General features: G+C 47.9%; 1 protein-coding gene across 2 annotated transcripts in view; it reads left to right on the top strand.

Annotated features, from left to right (window-relative positions):
• The window catches only part of stpg2 (sperm-tail PG-rich repeat containing 2), a 45,485-nt gene extending 31,569 nt beyond the window's left edge, over window positions 1-13,916 (top strand). The window contains exons 10-11 of one of the 2 annotated variants that reach the window (XM_049004040.1): window positions 12,335-12,464; window positions 13,752-13,916. In XM_049004040.1, the coding sequence (XP_048859997.1) occupies window positions 12,335-12,464; window positions 13,752-13,903 (282 nt within the window). In that variant the 3' untranslated portion in view covers window positions 13,904-13,916. The remainder of the gene's footprint in view (window positions 1-12,334; window positions 12,465-13,751) is intronic. The other variant, XM_049004049.1, reaches the window with a different exon arrangement.
• The last annotated feature ends 234 nt before the right edge of the window (window positions 13,917-14,150 follow it).

The following is a 14,150-nucleotide window of genomic DNA, read 5'->3' as shown; positions in this document are numbered from 1 at the left end:
TACACTCTATGCGACATATGAGACAATGAAACACTTTACTTACAGCTGTCATCCATAATGCATTATAATATGTCATAAGCGCCAAATAAGCTCTCATCTATAATGCACTATAGATAACTTCATAATGTATTATGTTGATTGGTATAAGCAATAATGATGCTTCGCACTGCATTACGAAGGTATCTATAGTGCATTGTACCTGAGAGCTTCATAAAGCATTTATAATGCATAATAAACATGGCTATAATGTGTTATATCTTTTGATAAATATGTATTGCCAAGTTTATAATGCTTCATGACTGGATTATAACGTATTATGATTGTGTTCTTATGGACATGGCATTCATAGAAAGTGTTACTTAAAAAACTCCCATTTAGGACTAATTGCATAGGTTTATCCTGATTTGGTAGGAGTTGAGAGTTGTTTGCTTCAGCTCTGAATGGTCAGAAGCCTTCAGAGAGTGGCCAGAATATCACCACGTGCACCGAAAATGGTCAGCTGGTTATTCTGAAGGTACTGAACCCGTTACCCATCCTGCCTCGCACTTGTACGACCAAACAAACAAGAATGGCTCTGCCGTCCTGCTCCTTCGCGCTGTTTTCCGTGTTGATATCTCCCCCATTTTATCGTGCTAATTCCGTGCCGCCTTCCGTTTGCACCGCTGGGTCGCGGAGCCTTTCCGGGTTTGGGATTCACGGCTGGGAGGGAGCCAGGGAACCTGCGGAGGAGTCCATTAAGCGCTTTTTCGCCGACGCGGCCCGCCTGCGCTGAGATGTAAGCCGAATGTGACAGCGGTAAGGAGCGTAGCTTCCTTATCTCTGCTCCCCCTGCCATCTGAGCCGGGCAAATGTGGAAATGATCTTCTGCCTGAATATGTACCGACAGCAGCCAGTTAGCTGATAGATTCTCTTACTGAAGTCGTGCTCCCAGAAGAAAACGTACCATTTGCTAATACACATTCATGATGATTTAACAGCAAACGGCTATAGCTAAAGGTGCTATTTAACCTGGGGGCAATTACCTCCTGGGGGGTAATTCTGCCCTTTCCCAGAGGGCAGCACAGAGGTCTCAGTGTGCTACCTTCATGCATCATAATGTGCCGTAAGATGCCCCGGACACTGTGGGGTAATTGAGGTGGTTTAGTATGCTCCAGAGGGCAGTGGTGTTGAAGAGGTTAAATACCCCGCTCGGGCGAGGTCGCCTCATACCCCTGCTCCTATGCAGTCCAGGCTTTTCAGGTATCACTCTGTGGATGGGGGGGGTTACTTAAGGAACACTCTGGACTGGTGGGGGTAGGGGGGGGGTGGGTGCTCTGTTGAGTGACCAGTGTGGGCCATAGGGGGTGCTCACGAGTCGCCTCAGCTTCGCACCAGTAGACGTGATTTACCACTGATCCCAGTGGCTTCACATACGCTGCAGGGTTAGGCACCTCGACTCCTGAAGGAGCAAATGACCTTGTGACCATCTGGCTTCCCAAATCGCCCACATCATGTCCCAGCACCCAAAAAACACCCGTGTACAGTCCAAACTTAACGTGGCAGTCCTGAGGCCCGGCTGGTACCAAAGGAGGCGCTGAGAACAAGTGCGGTGTCAAAAAAAAAATCAAATTTTTGTGCATGTATTCCAAAATGGCTTTGCAAAATCATGTAAAAAAAACGGCTGTTTTTCATGTGGCGGCGCTGAAATGGAGGAGAAATAGGGAGAGTAAATCAAAATGTAAATATGCTCGCCGACACATTTCAGATGGGCCTCTATCAGGGCCGTCCCGTAGCCTGTGGAACGAAGCAGGCCGCTCGCGTTCGTCAGGGCGATGGTTCTCATGGCGACAGGCTTATCGCAGCGTTTAGGCTCACCGATGCAGCCCTTTGAACAGAGGCTCAATGCGAGCAACTCTATACAGACAGCCATCGGGGATGACAGAGCGACTGTGTGTATTTGTGTGTGTGTGTGTGTGTGTGTGTGGATTATATTTATATTACATTATGGGGACCAAATGTTCCCCACAATTTAATGGAAGCCTGTTTTTTTATGTGAGGACCGCAGAGGTCTGTGAATGCAATCAAAAAACTAAAAATGCCAAAAGTCTTGTATTTCGTTTGGTTACTTATGATTAAGGTTAGGGCTGGGGGGGGGGGGGGGGGGGGTTAAGGTCGTCATGTTGTCTTCCTCTCACTTCTGTCATGATGTTGTTTTTTCACCATTTACAGCTGCCTCACATATCAGAGGGACATCACCTGTTCTCACAGAATATAGAATGAGTACTTTTTGTCACAATAGCATGTCGCATGAGTACTGTTACAATTCATGCACAATAAATACTTTGTCGTGAGTATATACCACGAGTACCACGAGTGTTATAATTCATACACACCAGTTTCTCTCTTTCACATAAACATACCTTCATTACTTCCTGTTACAATTCATAAACAAAGAATACTTTCTGTTACAAGAATATACCATGAGTACTACTTGCTATGCCCTTCTGCCGTATTACGGTTTGCCCGGCCATCTGAAGCAGCACCAGCACTTGCCTATAATCACCTCCTTACCCCCCCCCCCCCCCCCCCCCGTGTCTCAAATCTTAAGACTGGGAAAATGTGAATTGGGACTTAGACTTTCCCTGCCAGACCCAGGAATATGGGCTGACCCTCTCAGTCTGGTTCCTCCTAAGGTAGGTAAGGTAAGGGAGATTCTGTAAAGGGCTTTGAAACAATGGAATGTCGGTAGAACGCGATATACAAATGAAATTGAATTGAATTGAATTACCAGTTAAATACAATTAACATTCTGTTACAGTGGTTTATACAATGTAAATACTGTATATGGTATTTTCTGTCATATTGGAGTGGAATGAGTACTTTTTGTTAACAGGATACTGAGTGAGTACTTCATGGTATCATAGGGTATTGAATGAGAACCTTCTGTTATGAGACGATACTGAGTGAGTACTTTCTGTACTAAGTAACACCACTCTTCTCAAATCATCTTGATACTTTTTGTTGTGTGAAAAATTCAGGGACCGGTAAAAATCGTGGACTGGCGGTAGGGGAGGGGTGGATCGATGGGACACATTTAATAAGTTTCCTGTTTCCTTGTTTTCATACATAAGGGGTCATAAAGCAGACATGGCTTGAAAATGTGCAGTTTATTTTTGGGGAATTAACCATCCCTGCTGAAAACCCCCAGCTTTCCACAGCCCCGTGGTATACTTGCTGTGGGCTGGTGTCAGGAATCACTGATCTGATGGATATTTCCGGCCTATTAAGGCAAAGTCCTATAGTGGCTGCTTCTCCTTAAGCTTAGAGAGAAAACGTACAGTCCACTGCTGGCCCAGCATGGCACGGTGGGTCGTAACCCCCTCCCAATAATCAAAACCAACTAATACAACCCCCTAATAATCGCCTAAATGGGCGGAGACCTCAACCCCCCCCCCCCCCCCAAATATTAAACCGAAGTATCACCCTAGGTTGCCCTGACATCTGGATTACAGGGCCAGGCTGGGGGGGGGTCCACTTCTCCTGTACCGCCCTTCTTGTTTACCCTTGAAAGTTGTGTTTGCAGAGCGCGTCGTTAATACAGCATGTCGGCGCTGTGTAGCATCCAGGAGACTGGCTGTCGTGAGTATCTGTGCATTTCTGACACTCACGCACTGTTTGGTAAAAAGCACCCCCCCCCCGCTGTCTCTTTCAATGGCACCCGAGCTGCCAGCATGCCGACGCGTCACACAACTCGCTTTTTGGTCCCGTAACAGTTTTACCTGCGGTGTGTCATGCCGGCAAGCCTGATACTGTCACAGATTGATGTTTATCCCTCTGCTCACTTTGTTTATCAGTCATCTGAGAAAAACATTTTGCCTGTTCGGAATTATAAATGACTATCAAGGTCAAGGCTGAAGTAAAAAATAACACGGAATAAAACTGTGTCTATCACGGCTTTTTTTAGCAGAAGAGCTTGTTATATGGGCTGTGGATTGTGGGAAACCTGATTGGCTCTGTATGGTAACTAGTCAAGGTTGAAGGTCAGGGGGCAGGTAGAGGCTGCGACTCCATTAAGTGGGAAAGAGAGTTACATGGTAAGATTCAGATCAGTCAGATCATTTTAACCAGCCCATTACACAAAGGTGTGGTGTCCATCAGTGTCGTCACTCGGATGGGCTAACATTCAGGTGCTTATGTTATGTTAGCAGCATAATTAGTGTCTATTGTTAGGCAACATTCGTCACCCCCGTGGGGGCTGGCGCTCATTTCGCTCCCCTCGGTGGGGGCTCGCTGCTCGTTACTAGAGAACCGTATCGTAATCAAGGTCGCTGATTAAAGTACCGCTACTAACAGATGTTTCTGTTGCACTGAAGTGGAGCAGTTTGCAGCCCTTAATCTCACTTCTTGTGGCTAAAAGCTTTTATTATGGTATTATGGTTTATTTGTGGGACCAAAGATTTAATCCACACTATATATTCTGAATTTAAATGACCCCAGGAGCTGAACTGGCATGCAGGAGGATGACTGTGTGCTCAACAGCGACAGCTAAATTAGTCACCAGACGACATGCCGGATGGATGGGATTGGGTGCGTAAAGCGCTTCCTCCACAGGCAGTCCATTAGTCCTTCAGTCTGCACATGGTTGTGTCCAGCGCAGTGGCTTCTCATTGGCTGCATCTCATTAAGGAAGTGATGTAATAAGAGGAAATAACTGACTATGTTGGTGTATTTGCATCTAAGCGCTGGGGTCAATCATTAGCCTCACCGTTAATCAACCCCAGGATACTCCCCCTTCCAAATCCTCAGACATCAGGGGGCTCTTTCGAGAAGGCCTGCAGCCAGACCTCATACCTGGCATCAAGGAATTTGGAGGCAAGAAAGCAGTAGTGAGCTTACTGGAGAGTCGGCCCCACAAGCCTTTCCTTCTCATACCCCAACGTCCCAGGTACGTCGGCCCCTCCATAGATGTACAATCTCCGTCCTGTTCATTCACAGAACTGTAAATCCACTCTGGCCTTCAGACCTATGGTGTGATTTGAAAGCCTCATTCTGAGAGCATCACACTGGAAATTAGTGTTTTACTGGTCTTGTTAGACCCTCAAAAATGAGATCCCCACTTACGAACTCCTGATTGAGATCCACATGGGTATGAATATCTTCATTATATCAAAACTTTGAGTTGAAAATCCCTGATAAATTCCACGCAGCAGACTTTGTGATCTTCCCCACAGATTCATTGGTGGTGGTGTGTCTTCTCTGCAGGTTTGGATACTGTGCCTGCAATGGAAAGGTTGTTGGTTCAAATCCCCGGGTCAGCAGTGTAGATTCATCATTATGCCCTTGATAAACGTCCTTAACCCCAACTGGCCCAGAGAGTGTCTGACCCTGCATTCTTGATCTTATGTCGATTTGGGTAAAAGCATCTGTCAAAAAAAAAAAAAAAACGTGATTCACTGAGAAGGTTTGGAGGGGGCGTTGTGGATTTTCCGCCATCACTACTGTCTTTCCATTTGGATTTGGGGGGAGGAGAGACTCGTGATCCTTGTCTCACTTTGTTACAAATGCAGGACGCCCTTCCTGTTCCCCCCCATCCCACGGAAAGCTTCACCCACTGATCTGGCTTTTGTCAGGTCTGCCTGTGTGCGTAGTATCGCATCAGTGTTCGGTCCTGGTTATGAAATTAGAATTAATTGTGAGACATCACAAACCCTGAGGAAAACCGGGAGTTCTTGTGAACAACACCGTGGCATTAACTCTTTTTTTGTACCATTATTTGATTACATTTACATCACTACTTAATGGATTACACGCGGCGTAAATGAAAAATGGATTCGGTGAACTTAAAGAAGACAGATTCATCTGTTCCCACCTCACTTGTGTGTTATACCCTCAAACAATTCTGCTCTTCACCTCTCTTTCCTCCATTCAGGTTACATGCTGTTGCTGACATTTACATTATTAGCTTCTATATTGCCCTGTCGTTTATGCTGGATTATTTTGTTTAATAGAAACACAAAATGCTGCCATCACTCACGCTGATCTGATTTAATCATTTTATTGTATTTTCCCAATTTCTGATGTAGGATCCCGCTGGTTTCCTCGCTCTGGGAGGTCCAGTATGGGGCTTTGTGTGGCTCTGCAGGTTAGGACCCTGCATCTCCAGTCAGAATATTCTTGGTTCCAATCCCATGGCTGACAGTTGATAGCCCTTGACGAAAGCCCCTTTATTCTGATTGCTCCAGGGGGTGCTGGATGTTGGCTGACCCTGTGCTGTGACCTCAAGCTTGCTCTCACCTGTCTGTTTGTCTCAAAGACGGCAAGATGGGGGGGGGGGGGGGCAAAACACCCAAATTTAAATCAAAGTATGACTATAATTTTGTCTTATCTTCTGACTACTGTATCTGCTTGCAAGCCGGGATTTCATAAGCCCTTCCATCTAAGTACTGTCACATCTGCATTTACACTTTATTCATGCGACTCATGTATTTCTTTACGGAAATATAGTTCTTGAAATAAACAGACAGGAAGTGAGGTAGCCAGACATGTGCTATGGTTTCCCCCGCAAAGCAGTGACACATAGATGTCAGTCTGCCGTGTCCGGGTGCTTGCCGGTGGCCCTAGGAGGCGGCTCAGCCTGCTGCCACCCCAGAGATTGACCCCCCCCCCCCACCCCCCAAGATGCGTTTTCTGCCTGGGGACGACTCGCGTAGTGGCAACAGGACTCAATTTCCCAGGCAATCTCCAAGACGCTTAACCAAATATTTGTGGAAATAAAGCCTCCCCAGGTAGATGTGGGGTGGGGGGGGGGGGAGTTTCAAAATTGATAAATTAATTAATTCTTTGTATGATTTATGCCGCCCCTCGCGCCGGTGCTCGGCCCGGACCCTCTTGCAGACAGATTAGCATATAAATGGATCCGAATGTTTGTGGATGTTCCTCACAGGCACGGCGAACTGCTCCCACCTACCCTGCCTTCATTAACATCCCGGAATATCGCTGCACCCTCGTCTCGCCGCTTTGCCTCTCTTCTGGTTATCGTGTCACGTTGATTAGAACACGCTATTCAGCATCCCGACCCCCCCCGCCCCGCCCGGCCCCCCCAGGGAGGGAGCTAATATAATGGGGGCCTGGGGACAGGCGTTGCAGGTGAAATGGCACAACTGGGGGACCCAAAGCAACCCGAAAAGCAATCAGGGCCTGCGATGGAGGTGGCAGCGAGCAGCTGTGCGCTGAGGGGGTGGGGCCACCGTGCCGGAGCCCCAGGCTTGCCGCTTTAATTCGCTCATTAAAATTTAATAGCTCGTCGTCTCCCCCTGCCCACCACTCCCCCCCCCCCACCGCTCCCCCCACGCACACACCTTGTAAATGTCACTCTCTCTTCAGAGACGTGTTTTGATTAAATGCCTCTTTCTCCTTCCCGTGTTTTCCCGTGCTCTGCCGGCACGTCCGATTCGGCATGTCAGCTGCGGCTTCCGTGCGGCGGGTCGAGAGGGCCCTCTGTGAGCCCCCCCCCGGCCGCACCCACGTTTCCCCCCCCATCAGAACCTGCACCGTACAGTTCTGTCACCCGCCATGACCCCACACTGGTCCTGATGGTGTCCCCCGAGGGCCGTTTCAGGGACCTCGGAAATGACTCCCCTAGCCGCAGGACACACCAGGTGACAACCCCCGACCGTTAAACGGCGTCCCCACAAACGAGCTGCCTGAGGCCTGACGATTAACCAGTCGCCCTTAATGGTTTAGGAGCAGCTGTTGTACCACTACAGCTAGCTGAGGTGTCACAGTGATAAAATGTTTATACAACATGTTTATACGACATTAGCTACCGCCGTAAGCTGCGGGCACCTTTCTGTATGACATGTCCTTCCATATACTGCTTTATGTGAATGTTCTTTAGCTAAGAGGCTAAAAATATTTTGCGATCTGGATTATAAGCTCCTGGATAGATATGCTTCGGGGAAAATATGATTTTCTGACCAGACAGGGACCAGGGCAGGCGGTCCATTAGACCGCATCAACTCATTGTTCAGAGAGGCCATTAAATGTTACCCACCAAACGCTGGCAGACGGGAACAATTTGGAACATCTTAGCACAGTGAACGCAGTTAATGGCCTCTATGTGTTCAGAGGTGCATTAAAGTAAATTGCCCCGTGTTTAGTTTTAACCATTTTTGAAGTTTAATGGGAGAGGTCGGCCTAAGCGGTCCAACGGTCGACCCCCTTCCTGGGAATCGGTAACCCCTGAAAGACTGGTTACTATACGTGTGCCGTTTCTGCCTTTGTAGCAAAAGAAAATGAAACAGGGAAATAGAGGGTGTCTTATGACTGGGGGGCAGGGGGGGGGGTCTCTGCTGCGGTGTCCCCCATTGCCGTCAGAATAGCACTCATCAGCACGAGCACATCCTGGCTGGGGGAGGGTGCAAAGCCCAGTCGCTTGTCACTGGATGTGAGCACACAGACCCAAACCATTTGGAGACGCGAACCCAAAAATGGTCACCATAGTCCTTTATTAATAACAGACGTACTATATAAAAAGCTATATTCAACCATTTCTGTGTATATCTAACACAGCTTGTTTGTATACACGCATAATTATGAACCTTTTGCAATTTATCATTAGTTAAATTTGGAATACATATGCAATTATTAATTTAAACGTAGAGTTTTTTGTCCAAAGTGAGGAAAGCTTGGGAACAGAGAGCAGTCTCCGCCAGATTGCAGTGTCTCTGTGTCAGTTATACAGTAAATATAATGCCTTCCTCAAGGGCTCAAAAGAGATATGATTATCGGCCAGGGGATTCAAACCCACAACCTTCTGGGCACAGGCACAAATTTCTAACCCGCTGAGCGTCACATATGGTGTTAGTTTAATGTAAACCTCCAGTCAGATCCATAATTAGTGAAATGTGATGGGGAAAATGCAGTGATCTAAATATAAATGTAGGAAGAGGACATGCAGATCAGGCTGACAAGCCCTCTGCTGGGGTCGCTTCTCTGCTCTACCCTTAATTGCTTTATTGAGCTCATTATCTGAACAGTAATTCACCTCAGCCGGCGTTCGAGCTGTCAGTCAGGTGCTGATTAAAATGTACTCTCCTGAACCAGCGGGTCGGCCACCTGGCTTCTGGAAGTTTCTGTGCTCTTGGTCACGCTGCTGGATTTTAGGCTGTTCCTGCCCCTGGCAGAGACCGTGTCGGGGCCATTTGCCTGAGAATGTGCTGTTGGCACTGCCCGTCCTCGCCCAGGGGTCTTGGCAGAGTGCGTCACGCCTTCCTGCCATCGGTGCGTCTGAGACCAGCCTGATCTCAGCATCACTCATTTTTCTTCTTTCCTGAATATTGTCTCTGCCTCCCTTGCTGCTGGTTCTCCATGGAGGTCAGTGGGTGTTGAGCTAGAATGATCCCACATGCCCTCCCCCGGAACAGCTGCAAATCCAGGGTGCATTATTAGCACGCACGTGGAGGCCGGAATCCCGACCTCTGGTTAGTGGGAGCCACCTGCTTGTCGGGCCTGCCCGAGTGGATCGATCATGCAGTGTGGTGCCCCAACAGACGGGGGTGCTGTGGTTTCAGCATTGGACAGGACCATTTCTGGTCATAAGGGACACTGCTGCTATCACTGTAACACAACCCTGTATACCTGTGTGTGTGCCATTTAGTCTGTGAATTTGATTTTGCATTGATCATTGCTTACAACACTAATTGCATTGCATTGGTAACACTACAAACTCAGCCAATCAGAATAATGCAGAAGAGCTGTTAAAATTCCAGTGAGCTGCTGGGCAGGCTGCGGGATAGTCGGACTGAACCATTCCCAATCGGGGGGGGGGGGGGTAGCTTTGAAGGACTAAATAAAACCACTTGAATTTGCTGTGTCATCGCTTTGCTCCATATCCCAAGATCCCGGCTTGGCGTTTTTCATGAAAATACTTTTATTACACATGTGCACCTCGATGTACTGAGTTCACCTGGCTTTTCCAAGTTCATTAGAAAAAGACCCACTCAGAGGTCTGCCCGCTGCGATTTTTCTGAAATGTAAAACAGCAGGGGGGTCTTATTAATATTCATAATGGGAGAGCTACCTGATTGGCCAGTGAATAAGTTGAATGGGAATGCTCATTAATATTTATAAGGGAAGCACTACTTGATTGGCCAGTCAAAATGCTGTTTACATTTTGGAAATGTGCTTGCTGGCCTGCATGCAGGCGTGTCAGCAGGCCACCAAGCGGCCCAACCTGCCCTTTGCTTGACCACATGGTTTGCCTGACAACATTTTCTTTAAAAACGTTTTCTTTCTGCTAGGCGCACACACACCAACCCACCCGTTAGGTGGAGGAATGTGAGGAAGTCAAATCCATCCATCCATCCATCCATCCATCCATTTTCCAAACCGCTTATCCTACTGGGTCGCGGGGGGTCTGGAGCCTATCCCGGAAGCAGTGCGCACGAGGCAAGGAACAACCCTGGATAGGGGGCCAGCCCATCGCAGGGCACACTCACACACCATTCACTCACACATGCACACCTATGGGCAATTTAGCGACTCCAATTAGCCTCAGCATGTTTTTGGACTGTGGGGGGAAACTGGAGTACCCAGAGGAAACCCCACGACGACATGGGGAGAACATGCAAACTCCATGTGACCCAGGCGGAGACTCGAACGCGGGTCCCAGAGGTGTGAGGCAACAGTGCTAACCACTGCACCACCATGCCTCCCCCAGGAAATCAAATCACGGAAGAAAACCTCAGATAACACAACAACAAAATGCTTCGCTGTTTTTAGCCTCTGCATTGTTCCCCAGGCAAATGAGCACGACGCAGCTTCTTCACAGATCAGAGCACTGCCACACAAACGCCCCGTTTAAATATGCCATGAGCTACAGGTGAGCGAATGTCCCACATCCAATTAGCCGTATAAACTAGAGCCTGTTCTGTCTAATTGGGTGATTATGTCAGTACCAGCGTCTTCACTGAGGTTCACTTCAAGATTTTTTTGTGCCATCAGATTTTTCAGGACGTAGAGCACTGGCTTGTTTGCTCTCAAATTGGGAGGAAGGTGGTCTTCTTAGAGGTGGTGTAATTTGAAATCAGATTCTCCTCCCATCCTCTAGAGGGCAGCACCACTTAGTGTCAGTTCTCTGTGGAGGAGGATAGTGCTCTTCTTGATGTGCTCGTTGTTCCGCCCTGCTGATTTGCCACTATTCTGTTTCCTAGCAGTTTTGGTTATATGTTCCTGCTTTGGCGCTTCAGCCTGCCCCTCTGACCCCTTCTTGTCCACACAGCCCCGTCCCCTGACCTCTCTGGCTGTAGTGTCGGCTTGTCCTCTCTCATCACCCAATGCCTGTTCACTTCGTGGCTCCGGCCTTCCTGTGATTCAGCCATTTGCCTGTCTGTTGATTTCAGCGGTGACTAGATGGTCACAGTACATCTATACCTCCTGACCCCTTAATGTTGGGGCAGAACACCGAGTGTCTGCGGGCCGGCTGTGATGACAGGGCGGTCACAGAGAGGGCGGGCTGCAGGGGATCACAATGTGCTTTGCTAGATTCAACCATGGATCAAGCCATTTCCTGTCTATATCTTCTGATGTCTACATCTTAGTCTGCAGGACTGCAGGAGAGTATCATGATGAAGTAAAGCTGATATGAACTATTACATTCTGTGACTGCTATCCTCTGTCAGACCCAGATTGTTTCAGCGCCTTGTTACTTGCCGGATAATGACAGGTTTTAGACCTGAACTGAGCATTCCTGGAATTGAACATACCAAACGTGTGTTGGTGGGGGGTCCATGTAGGAATGTACAGTATATTTATTTACTACAGAATGATATAAATTTGGGGAGGCATGGTGGTGCAGTGGTTAGCACTGCTGCCTCACACCTCTGGGATCCGCGTTCGAGTCTCCGCCTGGGTCACATGTGTGCAGAGTTTGCATTTTCTCCCCATGTTGTCGTGGGGTTTCCTCCGGGTACTCCGGTTTCCCCCCACAGTCCAAAAACATGCTGAGGCTAATTGGAGTTGCTAAATTGCCCGTAGGTGTGCATGTGTGAGTGAATGGTGTGTGAGTGTGCCCTGCGATGGGTTGGCCACCCATCCTGGGTTGTTCCCTGCCTTGTGCCCATTGCTTCCGGGATAGGCTCCGGACCCCCCGCGACCCAGTAGGATAAGCGGTTTGGAAAATGGATGGATGGATGATATAAATTTAGATTCTGTTAGAATATAATACAGATGTCTCTACTGATGTCTGGTGCTGGGAATGTTGGTGTTGACTTCTACTGTACCACTGCATAAAAACCTTCTTTTCTCAAACCCTGAAGTTGCCTTGACTCCTGTGTCCCCTGTCCACTCCTATCAGCTGAGCGAGGGAATCATGAATACTCTGGAGAAGGAGATATTCAGGCGCCCTGGACAACCCACCGCATGCTCCACATGCCCAGGGCAACCAGTCGCTGTCGCTAAGAAGTGCTTAGCGTCGGGGGTCAAAGGTCAGTGTACCATCTCAGCAGCCAGCCTGACAGAGGAACTGAGAGTTCACAGAACTTATCCAGAAGGATTGTGGGAAATTCTCTTTAATATCAACCGATTTGTTTTCATCCACAGTATTTCATGAAAATGACTGTTTATTTCAGTACATGCACAAGAAATCTAACAGCATTAAGGGAGATATTCTCTATGTAAAACAGCCAGATGAAACCCGTCTACAGAAGCCGATTTAATAAACACAGAATCTGGGAAACACTGGAATTTATTTCCCGTTTTCCCGATTTAACAAGTGCACATTTCTCCGTATCTTTTGAAAATCCCCCCAGGATGAGTAATCATCTGTGGATTGGTAACACTGGTTATTCGTTTACCGCATGACCTGTTAGTGAAACTGGACCAATCAGCTTAGAGCTGGCATCCCCATTGTTGGCGGGAAATTCTCTGTCGGATTTTCCTGCACGGTTCTGATGTGGCTTGTGCCTATTTTAGTTCCCCAACACCTTGGCAGCAGACGTCTCCTTGACCCCCTCTCCTCCATCCCCTGTAAATGAGGAAGCTATTGTATGCCCTCTGAAGGCCGTCGGCATGTTCCTTGTCCATGGTCCTGCACGGAACGGATGTGGAGCGATTGGTTCTAATCAGCTCGCTCAAGGCTGGTCCAGTTGGAACCACAGGGAACGGACATGGCGGTCATATAACCATCAGTTCCGCACCCTTTATCATTCGTTAATCAGCTCCTTCTGGTAGTGGGGAGGGAAAACGATGCCCCGTGGTGTTCTCAGTCCATCAGACAAAGGCGTCACAAAAAAAAGTCTCGGAGAACAGATCTAGCCCGGACCAGGAGACTCTGTCCTCAGAGTCAGCAGCTGATAAGGATGTTCCCATTTCCTGTTTCTAAGCCGATTCACGTGGAACTCATGGACTCTCGATGTAAGAATACCTTTTGCCTGTGGTTCAGGTATACATCATGGCTACATCAAGTCATGTGACGCGCCATCTACTGTTGTATGTTTAAATTCTAGCCTTTGAAAATAAGACGACCCCAGTTTTTTTTAATGATTTTTTTGGAGGAAAAAATAAATTATTATAATAAATTAAAAAAATAAAATTAAACCTTACCTATGCTTCCAAAATTACGATAGATACTGAACTGTGGGCAAATGGTATCGTTACAGCCCTAGTGAACTACATCGGCATCGTCTTCCTCCCTTTCCTCCATCTCCTCCGGAGCAGATGTGGAAATGCTTTAGGCCTGGGTGGTGATTTGCAATGTTTTTGCATTATTTCAGATGGTACTGTAACTGATGGCCCTCAAGCGTGTTCTGGTGCCGGTACCCTGGCTGAGCCACCTTCAGCGGACCCTAACGTCGATGGACACGCTTCTTTGCAGAAAGATTTATCCATCCATGCCACCCCACCCCTCACTGATCACTCAGAATAAATCAGATGCATATTAGCAGTGATGGTTTGATTGGCTGTCAGGGTTATAAATTCTGTGGTGGGTGGGGGGGGGGGAGACTGTTTAGAGAAACTGCTGCTGATGAACAGTATGCTGATGTCAGGAGAGGATCTGTTTAACTTTAATCGATGCACCCCCCCCCCCCTCCAATGCCGTGACACTGGACCATAACACTGTACATCCCGCCATTGTTCTCTCAACCCTTTTAATCTAATTGGCTGCTATATCC

This window comes from Brienomyrus brachyistius, chromosome 2 (genome assembly GCF_023856365.1).
Source record: "Brienomyrus brachyistius isolate T26 chromosome 2, BBRACH_0.4, whole genome shotgun sequence".
In the NCBI taxonomy this organism is placed as follows: domain Eukaryota; kingdom Metazoa; phylum Chordata; class Actinopteri; order Osteoglossiformes; family Mormyridae; genus Brienomyrus; species Brienomyrus brachyistius.
Note: the sequence above shows the minus strand (reverse complement) of the source record. Positions and strands in the feature narration are given on the sequence as shown.